At 32.2% G+C, this 13,223-nt stretch overlaps 1 protein-coding gene across 1 annotated transcript in view; it reads right to left on the bottom strand.

The window, feature by feature from the left end:
* Positions 1-13,223, bottom strand: part of LOC123670571 (atrial natriuretic peptide receptor 1) — an 85,693-nt gene that overhangs the window by 57,926 nt on the left and 14,544 nt on the right. Inside the window, exon 2 of the mRNA XM_045604070.1 lies at positions 10,821-11,105. Within this exon, the coding sequence (XP_045460026.1) occupies positions 10,821-11,089 (269 nt within the window). The 5' untranslated portion in view covers positions 11,090-11,105. The remainder of the gene's footprint in view (positions 1-10,820; positions 11,106-13,223) is intronic.

Raw genomic sequence — 13,223 nt, 5'->3', positions numbered from 1 at the left:
TTTCCTGACGAATGGACGAGTGATTTCAATAAAACTCTCCGTCTGTATTCAACATTGTTTCCACTCTTAGAAGTGATTCCTTTTGTTTGTGAGAAACTTGATGGTTTTGTCATTTTTATTTGGACGTATTGCTTCTGAATTTTTATTAGTGAGAGCGGAATAATTTTATATATCACACACGTGTAGGGACTTGACACAAATACGTCAAATATCCTCTAGCAAAATTCTAGTGTGACAAGAGAATTGGAAGAAAATGATTTTCTCATTACGAAAAAATAAGAAATGGTAGCTAGATTTCGCTCTATTTGACAACAGTTGAATATACGCAGTTGCTGTATATTCTGCAGAAAAAGAAGTTAATATACCTCCTATTTGACTTAGTGACATCAGTTTAACACTAAGAAATAATAAATTTTTTTAAATATAATAATTTTTTAGCAACACCCGGTCAATCGCTAAATTATATAAATATGAAATTTACATCTACTAAATTGAAGTTTGCATTTTAGTACCAAATGTATATTTGCTCATTATTGGTGTGTTACCTTAATGATTCTTAATGATAGCTCGTCACTGCGTTGTGATTGTTACCAATCAAATAATCTCAGTTCTATAATACTACGAAATAACAAAACGGCAGAGCAATGCACAATTTCATAAAGAAACTTTCTTCCAAATTCACGAGATTTTACACGGAGGTTCTGTATTTTCATCCGAGAAAAAAATTTTATACTCTTCTGAGTCCAACCTTATCGTTTGAGAATGGGAGCATTTATGCCTTAAATTGTAAAATTTAGGACATCGTGATCAAATGATATAGTTAGTGTTTGGAAACGAGCGCTAAAAGAGCTCCTTCTCAAGTCCTCATGAAATATTCAGAATGTTTTGATATTTCAAATATCATTACATTTTTTTACTGAAAACATTTCGCATATATCAGTTAGATATGATCATTATTATTATATTATATTGATTTTTTAGTTACAATAGCTACTTGATCTTTAGAATCTTTCACTAAACAATTTTTTTCTTAACACTCCTATATTTTTTGTTTTACATTAATAATGTGAATAAAAAATGAGCTTTTTTCTTCAATGAGAGCTTTTCAGTACGAAATATACAAATTGGTCCTCCAAGCTCAAGAATCCATTGATTTTAATGGCTGAAAATGAATAAATTCAATTTAAAGAAGTTCACTTCCTGAAAATATGTTCATTGAAATGAAATATTCATATTATACTGAATAGGGTATTTCTGCTTCAATTTCCTAAAAGATTGAAGTTGTAAACTCGAAGCCTATTGAATAATCAAATACAACTCAATACCTAAACATTCCTCCACCTTTTTTCGAAAGGTCATTGAAAGTTCTGAGATTAAAAGAATTGTAAAAGTATTCTGCCATTGGATGCCGTTCATTGTATGTCTCGAAGAATTGAAATTTGTATAGAACCAAATTATTGCAACCTATTATAATCAGATTTAATCAAAATTGAACCAGTGCAAGGAAGGATATTGACGAAAACTTCACTTTTGCGCATAAGCAAGGCTGTATATCCGGTATAAATGAAATTTTTATGAGATTATCGCGGTGCAAGATACGACTACCCAAACTGTACACTCACATCATCAAAATTGAATGATTGTTGAAGACCATTACAAGGATTTGTAGTTACCGAACACACACAGACGGACATAAAATGAAAATTATTCATAAAGAATTGAAATTTATTTTCGAGCGGATATTTTCAATTCTAATCTTTGGAAAACGAGTAAGCAATCAATTAGGCTCTCATTTGAGGCAGTTTCAAAGAATAAAATTATTAGAATATAGAAGGTGTTAAAGTTTTATTCTTCCCTTCACAAGATATTCAACTTAAATTTGACATACTTAGATATTTCAATTTGAACTCTTCATCAAGTAATATGCTAATTTTGAACGCAAATCTACAAGTTGATATTTTTTCTGGCGCAGTACCGCTTCTTTCCTCCAGAACTTTTTTTAGTGGACCACAGGAAGTTTGGAAAAATATGAAAAGAAACTTAGGTCCAGAACTACACTCTTTGTTTTGTAGTTTTGTCGTATCTACTACCGATTTCGAGAAAATTTCGAACAATCGTCTAGAAATCCTCAGCAAAATACAAATTATTATAAAGATCCAGTTAGTAAACTGTGATGAATAAATTAATTATAAGTTTTGGTACTCATTTACCGAATCTGTAACGCCGATTAATGAAGATTCAATAAACTGGTATAATCATCACAAAAAAGTAGGTCTACCATAAACACCTTGTATCTCGAAAACAATTTTAATCAACAATAGGTAATCACAGCTTGAGGACCGGTGAAGCAGCAAAAAAAAAACAAAAACCACTATTAAATTTGCCAATGTTTCGAATCTTCATTGATTCTTCATTAGGGCTCTCTCTTAGGTTTTATAGATTTCTCCACCAAATTTCATCTCAGACTTCTTTAGACCAAAAAACAGTCTGAACTCACACCGACAACATCTATCGTGCCTATTTCACTCATTAGGATTATTATTAAGTAAATATTATTTAATAAATGCTCTGTTACAACAAACTATATTAAATTTAATATGTCATTATTTTTGTAATAATTTAAATTATTCCAGAAATCTCTGATTTTCCTTTGTATTTCCAATTTAGGAAAACCATAAAAGCACTTACTTGAGCAATAAAAATAAAATTATTGATTTTCAATTAAAACACCGTATTCATTTCCTTTCAAAATTCTCAATTTTTTATGAACTGGCCAACCGAAAGAACCGACAAGAAAATTCATGTATCTGATATTCATATAAATATGTATACATCATATTGTATGTGCATAGTAATGAAGATATCCAAGTCTTTCTATCTATATGCAGCCTTTGATAACCTTTGCATGGAAGATAAGGTACCTATATTCACATTCGTCTTTGGAAATCAATATGATCTTTGGAGAGCACATCAGAAAAAGGAATAGTGGCTGAGAATTTCAATCAATCATGTGTAATATAGACTCAACTATTGAACCCTGTAATTTAAGATACGCATGAAAATTTATAGACTTATAAAATTCATGACGTTTCGCCAATAATTGCGGTATGCATCTTCAAGGGTTCCTCGATCATATATTGAAACTAGGACTAAAATCCTCCGAACTTTTTAACTATGTTGTTTTTTTTTTAATTTTTAATTTTTTTTAATTTAATCCGGTTGTGAAAGCATAATATGAAAAGTAAGTTGCTAGTGTCGCAAAAATGCAACTTTCAATGAATCTGAATTTCGTAATGAATGCTATTCTGAACAATGTTAGAATTATCCACAAGCTCATTGAACGTTTTATGAAATATGAAAAATTTTTCTTTTTTAAATCAAATTATAATGACGGCAAGCAATTGTAAAATTTATAAATTTTTTGTGAATTAAGAAAAATTAAACATAAAATTATAAAAAACCTTCTATTTGGAGACTATATTGAGAGAATCGAGAATTCAATGAAAAAAAAATATAAAATTGGTAACAAAAATTGATTGCCATACCATATTGATGTCATAGATTGAACTCAATACTTTATATCTATGGATCAAAATAAAAATACCATATAGGGTAAGGGCTATTTAGAAGGACACTACAGGGATATCGAAAACCGTTAGAAATACAGGGTGGCTTAAATTACAGAAAAGTTGCGTTATTTGGGATGGTTTTATTGATGTGAACAGATCCAAAATACCTCCAATGGACCCCGAAATATCTAGAAAAAAAAATTGTGATTTCCTTCTTTCTGTATAATAACTCATTTGTTTTTGTAGATAACTTCACGAAATTCAGTTTGTAGCCATTATCCAGTATAGAAATTCTAATGATGTCTTCAGATTTTTTCCATTGTTTTAGAGACGCAATAGTCAATTTTTTCTTATGGACGCCATAATGGTTCTCCTTATAGGGTGAATTCAACATTATCACACTCTACAAAAAATATCGAGTCTAGCTACGCGAATTTGAACTCCTTTTTTGTGTTTTTTGCTTAAGTAGTAGGCTGGTGCCAGAATTGTCATATAACTTGTTGCTTTAGTCAGTTGTTATGTGAAATTATCACTTTAGTTTTGTAAAAGCCTGAATCCTGTATGATAAGTAAGGTCCTAATAATAACATAATCATGCGAACACCAACAATCTACATAGCGTACTCACTACTGGCAATGTCTGTAAAAAATTGCTCTACATAATTTGAAAAAACACAAGTGATGGTTTCACATAACAACTATCAACAAAGTTATTTGACAATTCTGGCTACAACCTACTACTAACACAAAAATAACGAGTCTAACTACGCAAATTTGAACTTCCTTTTTATTTTTTTGTTTGAGTAGTAGGCTAGAGCCAGAATTGTCAAATAACTTTGTTGACAGTTGTTATGTCCTTAATAACTTATTTTATAATTATAATTATTTTTTATAATTACTTTTTCGTAATTTATGCCACCCTGTATTGCTAACGGTTTTCGATATCCCTGTAGTGTCCTTCCAAATAGTTCTAACCTTGTATATTTCGCCTCAAAATTCCATATATTACTCTTTGGCAAAATTTGTTCAGAAAAATTTACATATCCTTTAAATCGAAAAATCTAAATTTGTGATAAAATGGAGTGGCATTTTCTCACCATCAATCTAAAGGAAGGTAATAGCTGAAATAACTCAATCTTACACATACTTCAGCTTCAACGTAGCAAATATTCAGTCCCTATAGCATCTAATGAACCGACACGATAATCAAGTGTATATGGAAATTCAGCCATACATTTCACGAATACCTAGCTGATATGAAATTAACTCAAAATAAATATACTATCCGATGTTTGCTCTACGAAAACAGAATATCCAATCAAAATCTAATACCCAACAACTAGTTCGAAATATCTCAACTGAGACCTTATAGTTTTCATAACATGGAATGACTGGTCGATAAGTTTTGAAGCTGACTTAGTTATTTCCTATTCACTCATCCCTCACAAGCATCAACCCTTCAATATCCAGGTAATGAATAATTCAGAGAAAATTAAGGTTCAATTCATTCTACGCAGTATTCAATAGCTACTCGTTTAACTGTACTTCATTTGAGATGGAAATTATTGAGCTTATTGCTAGGATGACATTAAAATTGCCCATCATCACCAGCCGCTCTGTCGGATGTACTGATGGATTGGGAAAAGTCCAGTTTATTTCTCTTCTCTTCCCGTATAATTACATTTTCGTCAGAATGAATAGAGTCAATATATGAATAGACTGAAAAATACAAGGTCTTCATGAATGATTGTACCATCATAGTGAAATGTTCTCTACCGCTTTTACTGATACTGGCAAACTATTCTGAAGGACCAAATTTAGAAATGGACAATATTATGGACATAAATTGTGTGTTTTTATTCAAACTGTGCGTAAATTTAAAATACTTCCAAGTTCACTACCTTTTCACGTTTACAATAATTCATAAGGGCCCTGTACTAAGTTCATTGATAAAGAATATATTAGGCCAATTGAAAAATCCCCGGTCTGATGCACAAATGGCGGTGCTAGTATTAAATCCATATGATTTTCAGTTAGTACCAACCTTCAAACGATACGTTTCAAAATGTGACAGCAGTTTCAACCATCAGTTTGTGAGATATTGCGTTGTGAGTGTAACTACTTTTGTTATTTGAAAAAAGATGAAAAAAAAAATTTCGTGTGCTAATAAAATATTGCTTTTAGAAGGGAAAACATACTGTTCAAACAAAATCTTAGCTTGATGAAGAGTTTCCGGTGTCTGCACCAGGAAAATCAACCATCATTGATTGGTATGCTAAGTTTGAACGTGGTGAAATGAGCACCGAAGACGGCGAACGTAGTGGACACTCATTGTCACCGACGAAAAAATCAAAAAAGTTCACAGAATTTTTTTTAATGACCGTAAAGTGAAGTTGACTTTGTGAAGATATCATCTGAACGTGTACATCCTATCGTTCACGGATATTTCATGAAATTATGAAATAATAGAATTTCACAAATTTCGATGATTTTGCACTGCAGTTTTTAAATCAAAAAAGATAGACAAAATTTGATGCCCTATTCTTGTTCTTTTCTATTGAATAAATAACAGTAGTAGTATTTATTTTTTTTGGCCACCTTCTTTTGTTCTTGAGTTATAAGCGAAAATTGGAAGAATGGCGATATCGAAAAAAATTATATCTCTGCTAAAATTGATGATAGAGCTCTGAAATTAAAACATTATGGAGGTACTTTTTCGAGTAGAATCCAACGGCGTGCTCATATTTGCACCAGGATTCTTAATCACGAAGCTATGACCCAAAGTTATGTTTTCCAAATTGAAACACTAGATTTCTGTGCCTGTTTTGGAAAACTAAATTCTTTCTAATTTCGAAAATTGTATGGTTTGTATCAATATAAATAATAGAAAATGGTCAAAAACCTTTTTCCATCTAAGAGTCTCAATATTTCTACGGTTTCAACTGATAAGAACAGAAAAATAGAGCTTCTTATAACAAGAGCAGTCTCCTTCCTTCAATTTCATTTTTTCTATGCTAGTCACTCATTTCTACAAAATTCGAATCTATACCTTTTCAACTTCATATTGATTCTTAAGAAATTCAAACTGGGACGAAACACGTTCAAATTGGGATTAAACACATTCAAATTAGGAATAATCAAATTCAAATTGAGACAACATTAATTCCTATGACAATTCTTTATTTCATTTTTAATAGTGATAACAACTGGTCAGTAATAAATTTGAATGAGGATCAATTTTCTACAGAAGATGCCCAGATCATTGACCATCCGCAGCAATGCACTTACGACTAGATACTTCGCACCGTGTGTACTTCCAATTAAAGAACACCTGTATAACACCTACTTGAGCAATAAGAATGAAATTATTGATTTTAAATTGAAAATTTGATTTCTAATTTCTCAATATTTTATGAACTGGCCAACCGAAATTCGTATTTCGTATCGAATACCGTATTCAAAAGATGAATATTTGGAACTAATTTCATTAAGTTCGTTTATGTTTGCATAACTAGTGTTTCATATTGGTGGCCCATGGTCTAATGTTAAAGTTGGAAACTGACAATGCAAAATGGTGAACGCGCCGGTTACCCAAATATTCGAATACACTGAAAATGGTAAAGGTAGGGAGAGTATATTGATTGATGAATAATTATTATCACACGAACTATTCTCCACGTGTAGAATTTAATTTGAAGCATTATAATTGAAAGATATTACATTCCAAAGTATACAAAAACCGCTCTATTATTGTTATTATTCCGTAATTATTTAGAGAGTTTTATTATCATGACTGTTGAATATACAGGGTGGCCACTTTTTCAATGGGATTGTATTGGTAACTTTGAAACCATAAGAGTTAGAAGGTCGGTCAAATGGAGAAAAAGTTGCATTCATAGGAGCATTGTCAAGCAGTTCAAACAAATCGAGATTATCAGGGCCGGTTATTGAGATATCATAGGAAAAGTAAATTCTGTCATTTTGATTTCTCTTTTTTCCCACTTTATTTCAAATATTATAAAAAAATGTTACTGGAATTTTTTATTCGACAGTAAATTATCCTCAATTTGATGAAATCAGATTTCGTTTCCAACGTTTCGTACTCTCTGGGACACCCTCAACCTCATTTTTTTCAATACGGACCTGCATATTTTATGACACTTTTCAAAATAACTTTTAACGCTGAATTCAACGATATATCATACGATGTCATTCAAAGTTGATTTTCAGGTGATTTTGACCCTTATCCAAATTTCTTTGGGTCGGATCTGTATTACATTTAGGTACTTTTAGTTTAATTAACAACATGAAATACATTTCGATAAGAAAATCAACTAACTCATCTTGAACTAAATGGAACATATTAGAATCAAAGCAAGAAACAAGTAAAAATTATTTACATATTTCAGTTCATACTAATTAAAGGCACTATCATTTAATCAAATATAAATCAAATTTTTATTCGAAAGTAACTACCTGAATGAAATTTAATGATATCTCAAAAATAAAATTTATGATACTACGAACCTGAGATTCTTCGCGAGAAGATTGAGAATGTATTGGAAGGTATTCAAGGAGATGAAATAAGCAAATGTATAAGAAGTATGGGTTCCAGAACCGTTAAGTGCATTTTACAAAATGGTGGAAATTTCGAACACTTACTTCATTCATTTTCATTTACTTTCGAATAATCATTCGATTTTTCTTTCATTAAATGATAATTCGTTTAATTATTATGAATTGAAATATGTAAATAATTATTACTTGTTTCTTGATTTGATTCTGATATGTTCAATTTAGTTCAGGATGAGTAAGATGATTTTCTCATCGAAATGTATTGCTTGTTGCTAATTAAACTAAAGGTACCGAAATGTAATACAGATCCGACCCAAAGAAATTTGGATAAGGGTCAAAATCACCTGAAAATCAACTTTGAATGACATTGTATGATATATCGTTGAATTCAGCGTTAAAAGTTATTTCGAAAAGTGTCATAAAATATACAGGTCCGTATTGAAAAAAATGAGGTTGAGGGTGGCCCAGAGAGTACGAAACGTTGGATACGAAATCTGATTACGTCAAATTGAGAACAATTTACTGTCGAATAAAAAATTCCTGTAACATTTTTTGATAATATTTCAAATAAAGTGGGCAAAAAAGAAAAATCAAAATGACAGAATTTACTTTTTTTATGATATCTCAATAACCGCCCTTATAATTTCGATTTGTTTGAACTGCTTGATAATGCTTCTATGCATGCAAGTGCATTTTACAAAATGATGGGCATTTCGAACACTTACTTCATTAATTTTCATTTACTTCCGAATAATCATTTGATTTTTCATTTGATTAAATGATAGTTCCGTTTAATTAGTATGAACTGAAATATGTAAATAATTCACTAGTTTCTTGCTTTGATTCTAATATGTTCCATTTAGTTCGAAATGAGTAAGTTGATTTTCTTATCGAAATGTATTGCATGTTGTTAATTAAACTGAAGGTACCTAAATGTAATACATATCCGACCCAAAGGAATTCGGATAAGGGTTAAAATCACCTGAAAATCAACTTTGTATGACATCGTATGATATATCGTTGAATTCAGCGTTAAAAGTTATTCTTAAATGTGTCATAAAATATGCAGGTCCGTATTGAAAAAAATGAGGTTGAGGGTGTCCCAGAGAGTACGAAACGTTGGAAACGAAATCTGATTACATCAAATTGAAGATAATCTACTGTCGAATAAAAAATTCCAGTAACATTTTTTTATAATATTTGAAATAAAGTGGGAAAAAAGAGGAATCAAAATGACAGAATTTACTTTTCCTATGATATCTCAATAACCGGCCCTGATAATCTCGATTTGTTTGAACTGCTTGACAATGCTCCTATGAATGCAACTTTTTCTCCATTTGACCGACCTTCTAACTCTTATGGTTTTAAAGTTACCAATACAATCCCATTGAAAAAGTGGCCACCCTGTAGGTAGGTGTAGTGTATTTAATCTGGAGATATTTGCTCGCTCTGCTGTTGCCATCAATTTCCGATGTGGGCGATGCATGATTGAAAATTTAATTGGAATTCGTCAGACGTATTCATTTAATTTTTTCAAAATTGCTTTGGTTTGATAATTTTAGTTCTAATCTCTATAAATAATTAGCTCTTTGAATTATTCCCTTTCAGAGCAAATCATATTTTCTAAAATTCATAGAGTGAGAATATTTGTTAACCAAATGTTGATTTTATAGTTATTTTATAGATTTTGCAACGATTCTAGAAAACGCTTCATGACATCATGGCACTACTGAAATAAATGGCCACATGTTTCCTTATTTTGAATACTTCGCCTTAATCATGAGCAAATTGATTGATGGTAAATGAATCCTTATTATAAACAAACAAGCGCTGTATTCAATCTATATAGCTCCCTGGCAGGATGAAACGAATTTAGGGAACCCAACAAACCTTTTCAGTGGAGAAATTTCACACAATGAAATGTTAAAAATACCATACAATAATTTCTCTTTTCCGGAAATTAGAAAATTCTTGATATTGAGGCTATTTATGAAGGGTTTTTCGACCAAAACTGAAGCTTTATCAAGGAAGAAAATGTTTTTTAATTTTGTTTCATTCCATCCTTTCCTACTTTCATTATTCTTCTTGGAGTCACAATTTTCTGAAACCTTTATATATTTATCCTCGATAAGATAACCTTCAATCTCATATTCAAGGAAATATTGAAAATATAAAAAAAGGATGTTTGTATCTAACTACTGCAATATGAATTTGAAACAAATTTATCTCACGTAAGTGATCATTCCAATAATAATAAGAAAATCAATGAAAAAAATATGATGAGATTACTACGTATATAAAAAAAATTCGTTTGTGATACATTTGTTTGCTACTACTAAATTTTTAACTTTCATTTAGATTGGATGAATATTTCTTTATTCAAGAAAAATAAATTTCATATACATATGTATTACTCCAACGATCTAATTGATTTTGACTATCAAGCAGGCCGAGATACTATAGGAGATTGAATCTATACCCTGAAAATTTCAAGTCTCTAGCACATTCTGTTGGAGAGTTATCGTGTATAAAATCTATTTTGGCCTTATGTTACCTCTCCCAAATCGAGTTCTCAACAAAAAACTAGGAGATAATTTAGTAAGAGATTCATCAAACTCAGCAATGTGTTTCGTTATACATACATAATATAATAAATATTTCATTTCGAAAAACTAACCTTCCTTGTACTTTCAGAAGACGAATATTATGATGGAGTAAAAATTTCTCATTGATCTCCTCTAAAGCCATGTCGATAGCAGGTCCACATCTCTCCAAATCGAAAGGAGAATCCAAATTGGATGCAATCAGTACACCAATGTTGTAAAATTTCAGCTCCTGTGTTGTCGAAACTGTTTGAATGCCAGATGATCCATAATATACGCCTTTAGATGAAACCCAAACCAGAAAGACCATGAGAATTCTAGTCAGAGTATAGTTGAAAGTCATTATATGATTTCCATTACTGCAATGAAATGAAATAATCTGAATTAAATGAATTCAATATTTTATTGATTCGATTTTTAAAGATATTCATTTGTTATGAAAAAATTGCGGAAATTGTACCCTTGAATACCTTCTTCTTCTTCTTCCAATGCATATCCATTAATGGATGTTTGCGATAACATTTTCCATTTGTTCTTTATTTCTGGCGGTGTGTATCAATGACTGTACATCGCGTAGTCCTGTCCATTGCCTGATGTTTCGCAGCCAAGACATTTTCTTCCGTCCGATTCCTCTCCGACCTTCGATCTTGCCTTCAATTAACAAATGCAAGAACTGATATTTCGTGTTTCGAATTATATGCCCTAGATATGCTGTTTTCCTCTTTTTGATCACTTCAAACAGTTCACGTTGTTTATTAACACGTCTAAGAACTTCCTCATTTGTCATCCTAGCCGTCCACGGCACCTTTAGTATTCTGCGGTATAGCCACATTTCGAAAGCCTCCAATTTGTTCACTGTGCTCGCCTTCAATGTCCAACCCTCCATACCATATAGAAGCACCGACCAAACGTAGCACTTTAGGAATCTCAGTCTTGAATACCACAGAACTTAATTTAATACATCTATCGGTATAGGATGTGATTAATTCATTGTTGTCGGTTAGTTCAACTAGATGAGGAGTTCTAATGATATCGGGTTTTCCAATAAGGACTTGACAACTTTTTTCAAAATAAAATGCAAACCATTTGAGATATTTCAAAAACTTTATTTTCGGGTTGAAGTACAATCAAAAAATCTATGAATGGAACTCGACTTCGTTCATAGACTCACTCATCGAGATGCGACAAGGTGTCGGGTTCGAGTCCCGGCGGTTCCCGCTAATAATAAATTCCCCAAGCGTCTGTGATACGGCACACACAAATATACCAAAGTCACACTGATGAATCCGGTGTGTGTGCCAGGGACGAAACGAATAAGTAGGCATATGTGAAATCCTACAATGATCTACAGCTCGCCTTCCAGTTCCAGAGTTCTGATGAACTCCAGTATCTGGGATAGCTTCAAGGACGCTACTTCTCACTTCTACAAGTTTCTTGAACAAAGCAGATTTTGCGTTGGCTAGTGATGGCGTGGCATTCCATCATCAGGTGATCTGGAGTTTCTTTATCTCCACAGAATCTGCACTATCGGCGACAATATGAGGAATCCAGTGAGGAGGTGTAGTATATTCCTGATAAGATCCAGATACTTCTTGGATCGCAGTGTCAAAGTTTCGAAGGAACTTTTTGGAATGATCCAACCAGTGGCGGATACAAGAGGGGAAGGGGCAAGCGCCTAATAGTTTCATGCTAGGTTAATTTCCACACATCTTTCTATTGAAAGTATATCTGCCTGAAAGACACGTAGACAGCGGCTAAAATACGGGTGTTTTACCCTAGATTTTGTTTGAGATAATTCTCCCGACTCGGCCTGGAATGGTTCCCTTTTCCCTTTTCTTCCTTAAGGTAGAGCTATACAGCGTGACAAAAAAGTAACGTAATTCGTCAATAATGCTTGTACAGGGTGGGCAAATAAGCGAGGTAAGCGGCTATATCTCAGGATCCACTCATCGTAGAGACTTGCGGTAAAAAATTTTACCACTAAAGTGTACAAGAAAACACACTGGAAATTATTTTGAAGTTCAAACCTCTACCGCTAGGGGGCGTAATAGCTACCGTCGAGTAGAAGAATGAATTTTACTCGAAAATGTTTCATATGAAGTTGAAGAAAAAATATCATCACTGTGATCCTTGGAAAATTCTCTATCTTTTTGAATTGTCACTTTCGATTTAACGACATCAAATAAGGGTAGGTGAAAAGGAGTAATCTGACCGATTGAAACGCCTGTAACTTCAGTTTGGCTCTACATTTTTGAGCAAATTACATCTCGTCTGAAAGATAATATCTTGTTGATTGAGGACAAAATATATTCATGATAAATTTGTTTTTGCTGCTTTCGATAGGGGGCGCTAAGTGAGAAGTTCATTGTTTTGTTCATTTTACTCCGAAATTTCAAATGTAATCATAGGATTTTCTTAACAGAAACAGAAGTTCCATGAAATTTGCATGAAAAAACCTGAAGGTCGCAAACCGATAA

The sequence above is a fragment of the Harmonia axyridis genome, chromosome 1 (assembly GCF_914767665.1).
Source record: "Harmonia axyridis chromosome 1, icHarAxyr1.1, whole genome shotgun sequence".
NCBI classification, from domain to species: domain Eukaryota; kingdom Metazoa; phylum Arthropoda; class Insecta; order Coleoptera; family Coccinellidae; genus Harmonia; species Harmonia axyridis.
Note: the sequence above shows the minus strand (reverse complement) of the source record. Positions and strands in the feature narration are given on the sequence as shown.